A 4,006-nucleotide genomic window follows, 5' to 3' on the forward strand; every position below is an offset into this window, starting at 1 on the left:
GAACTCACTTGGTAGACCAGGCTAGCCTCGAACTCAGAAATCCGCCTGCCTCTGCCTCCCGAGTGCTGGGATTAAAGGCCTGCGCCACCAGGCCCGGCATAAATATATTTTCTTAATTCCTTTGGTGTCTTGCATTTCTTTCCTTCTTAATTCATCAGAGACTTGCTATATAGTTCTTACTCACCTGATATTCACTATGTAGCCCAGGCTGGTCTTGAACGAATGGCAATCTTCCTCCTTCAGCCTCTCAAACAATGGATGGCCACCATGCCTAGCGTCAGACTGTGTGGTAGTCTGTCAGATTAGTAAGGGTTCTTATTTTAAGGTTGTCTGACTTTATAAACCGAATGCTGTGCAAAAATGGCCTGTCCCCTTGTCTGAGAGGGCTGCAGTGTTCGAAAGCTTTGAGACCTGAGAATGACTAGGAACTCCTGCTACCCCCATGCTGTCCAATGAGTCTAACTGTGTCCAGTAGGCTGTTGGACAGCCAACCAAATGCTTGACGATTCTTCTCAAATCTCCCAAGAGATCTGATCCGGATCAGAGAGTTCTGTTAATCAGATGAAGAACCACCTGTCTTTTCATTCAGCAATTCTCCAGATCCTATTCTATGTTTTGTTTACTGTGATGCTAAGGATCACCCCAGGGAGGTCTACGTGCTCTACCACAGAGCTGTTGTCAGTACTAACCGACCTGCTAAAACTGTAGGTGTCTCTTGTTTTGCATGTTGTTTTTGCAGCATTATGAGCTGCAAATGCACCTTCTGCATGCACACCTCCTACAAGTTAGCTGAATCTCTAACCTAAAACTCTGTTTTCTTGAAGTACTTCTCTTGGAATGAAGTTCAAAGTCAACCTTGGCTACATGAAGAACTAAAGGACCAGCCTGGGCTACAAGAAAGAACTTGTCAACAAACAGACAGACCAAGAAGCTGGAAGACACAGAAGAAAATGATGAAATAGTACATAAATTAATAGAGATGGATGAAGGATGTAGTGGTCTGAATGAGAATGCCCCCGGCGAATGCTTGCTTGTGCCCTAGCTGGTGGAGTATCTGCGAAGACCCTGATGGAGATGCATCACTATAGGGCAGACATTGAGGTTTAACAAGGCTGCACAATTCCCAGGTACGTCTCTGCCTCTTGCTTGTGGATAGCACCAGGCCTGTCTGCCTGCCTGCCTCTTGCCATGTTCCCCATCGTGATGTTCATGGACTCACCCTATGAAACTGTACCCATCCCCCAGCTAAATGCTTTCTTTTAAAGTTGCCTTGGTCAAAGTGTTTCTTCACAGCAGTAGTAGACTAAGGCAAAGGAATATTTAAATCAATAACATGGGACATTCTAATACACTTAATAACAATGAAGATTCAACCTCTCCCAAAGGAGTTAATTTGCAAGAACCTACAAATCCAGCTAAGTACGTTTTCTCCCATCCTTCAATTAATATGATTATGAAAATGTTGAACTTTTTAATTTTTAAAATTTTTAGATGTAAATGGGAGTGTTAGTGCATATCTTTAACACTAGCACTTGAGATGCAGAAGCAAGTGGATCTCTGTGAGTTCAAAGCCAGCTTGGACTAGAGTGTTTCAGGCCAGCCAAGGCTACATAGTAAGACCCTGTCTCAAAAAAAAAAAGGGGGGGGGGAGTATATGTAAATGCATGTGTGTATGGTACTCAAGGAAGCCAGGAGGCAGCACAGGACCTCCTAGAACTAGAATTACATTAAGTTGTGAAATTTTCCATGTGGTTACAAAGTCAGGCATGGAAGTGCAATCCTGTAGTGCCAATACTCAAGAAGCTGAGACAGGAGGATTATCTTGCATTAAAGGCCAGTTTGAGCTACATAAAGACCTTGTTTGAAACTGAAACAGAACAAACTAAAACTAAAAATGAACTGGTTTTCTGACTTGTTCTTCAGTCTGTTTTGAAGATTACCTCTGATGTCCTAAAAGATAAACATTATCTGGGTATACAGTTCAGTTGCACACGGCTTGCCTAGTATACAAGGCCTGGGTCTGATACCCAGCACTGTGGAGAAAAAAAAAAGAAGTTTCTTGGCCTGAAAAGCTAATAGCTTCTGAAAGATCCACCTGATGAAGCTGCTGCATGTAGCATTTGCCTGCCCAAAGGTTTCTCCGGGACATTTCAAAGGTGTATGTCGATGTGAGTGTGCACATGTGTGCGCTGTGCTGATGGCTACAGTGGAAGTCAGGTGTGCTCTTCAATAGCTTGTTAGCATATTTTCTAATTAGGGTCTCCCAATGAACCTGGAGCTTATAGATTTGGCTCAGCTGGCTAGTCAATGAACTCCAGGGATCGGCCCCTCTGTGCTATTAAGGTGCTGCTGTGCCTGGCTTGTTATGTGGTATGATTTTTAGTTAAGCCATCTCCCCAGGCCTGATACATAACTTTCTATCAGTGTGTGTAGAAACACCACCTTGTTTTTGGAGAAATTCATATAGCAGTGAGAGCACAGTAGTGAATTATATCAAAAACATCAAAATCATTATTCTTGACAATGTTTCAAGACTTAAGCCACATGCTACCTGTCCACGGCATCTGTGATTTACATCAGAGGCATTGTTCTGCAGTGCTATCACTCAGTCAACTTATCCAAATCAAGATCTCACTTCTTACCTGACAGGGGCAGATCTTTTCTTTAGTAGCTGTGGAATGTTGGCACGGGTCTTCCTTTGCTCCCTCACATGGGTCTCTGAAAACTTGTGCCTGGTCTCCTTGATCTCTGAAGACCTTTGGCTCCATGCTCTTGGGTCTCTCTTCCCTATCCAAGATCTCATAAGCCATAGAATCTCTTGTAGGATCCACTAGTCCACACCACCCGTTCTTGCCCCCACAATCCAAGGTCTCAGAGGTTTCTTCATGACAACCTTCTGCATGAGTCCTCTGCAACCCCAGGGGTGAGGCCCTGCCATGACTTAGAGGAGAGCGTGAGGCTCCAGGCTTTCCATCTGCAATCTTACTTGGCTCCTGCTCAGCATGAAGCTCTTTGGAGACACTTACTGAGAGTTCCGAGTACAATTCCTGTACCACAGCAGACATGGAGGAATCAAGTGAAACTGGCTGGGTCTCTACTCCAGACGACAGCATTAGGGCAGATGGAGATTATGGAGTCAAGTCTTTTGCATCAATGGTTTACCCTGACACAAATCAAAGGAAGGGATAGAAGTTTAAAACCTTGACGTGGTAAAAGAAAACCATTTCCATTCACATCGATTAAAATATGGAAAATAGCTGGGCACGGGGACACCGCACCTTTAATACTAGCACTCGGGAGCCAGAGGCAGGTGAATCTCTGTGGTCTACAGAGCCAGCCTTATCTACAAAGCAAGTCCAGGACAGCCAGGGCTACACAGAGAAACTCTGTCTTAAAATACAAAAAAAACCCCACCAATTATGAACAACATATTCAACTTCAAATGTCAGCATTATTGGACACCAAATGTCTACAATATTGATAGAAAAATACATCTCTTAATCTTCACTAGGTATGTCACTGATCTTAGTTAAAATACTGTCTGTGAACAGTCTCATTAAATGTTAAGCAAGGAATGTGGCTTAGTGGCATTGCATTTACTCAGGGGATATAAACCCTGAGTTCAATCCCCGACACCGCCACAATAGCCCTGGTATTGTGGCTCATAGCTGGGATCCTATTATTCAGGAGGCTGAGGCAAGACTGACACAAATTCAAGAAGAGCCTCAGCTACATTGTGAGTTCAAGACTATCCTTGCTAAGACTGAGCTCCTACCTCAAGAACATGGGAAAGGAGGCCAGCAAAATGCCTAAGTGGTTAGAGGTGGATTTGCTGCTCCTGCAGAGGAGACGAATTTGTCTCCCACATTAAATCTGCACCCAAGTAGTATACCTCAAGCTCCAGGGGGATCTGGTGCCTATAACATCTGTAGGAGGCACCAGGCATGGTGGCACACACCTTTAATCCCAGCACTCGGGAGGCAGAGGCAGGCGGATTTCTGAGTTC

The 4,006-nt window shown here is 44.2% G+C and overlaps 1 protein-coding gene across 7 annotated transcripts in view; it reads right to left on the reverse strand.

Annotated features, from left to right (window-relative positions):
• The window catches only part of Prr14l (proline rich 14 like), a 72,192-nt gene that overhangs the window by 58,393 nt on the left and 9,793 nt on the right, over positions 1–4,006 (reverse strand). For 4 of the 7 annotated variants that reach the window (XM_029545108.1, XM_029545105.1, XM_029545107.1 and 1 more), the window contains exon 2: positions 2,643–3,163. The exons of 1 other annotated variant lie outside the window; for it this stretch is intronic. In XM_029545108.1, the coding sequence (XP_029400968.1) occupies positions 2,643–3,113 (471 nt within the window). In that variant the 5' untranslated portion in view covers positions 3,114–3,163. Of the gene's footprint in view, positions 1–2,642; positions 3,284–4,006 lie in introns of those variants that run through there. 2 more of the 7 variants (XM_029545110.1, XM_029545106.1) reach the window with 2 other exon arrangements.

This window comes from Mus pahari, chromosome 13, assembly GCF_900095145.1.
Source record: "Mus pahari chromosome 13, PAHARI_EIJ_v1.1, whole genome shotgun sequence".
NCBI classification, from domain to species: Eukaryota; Metazoa; Chordata; class Mammalia; order Rodentia; family Muridae; genus Mus; species Mus pahari.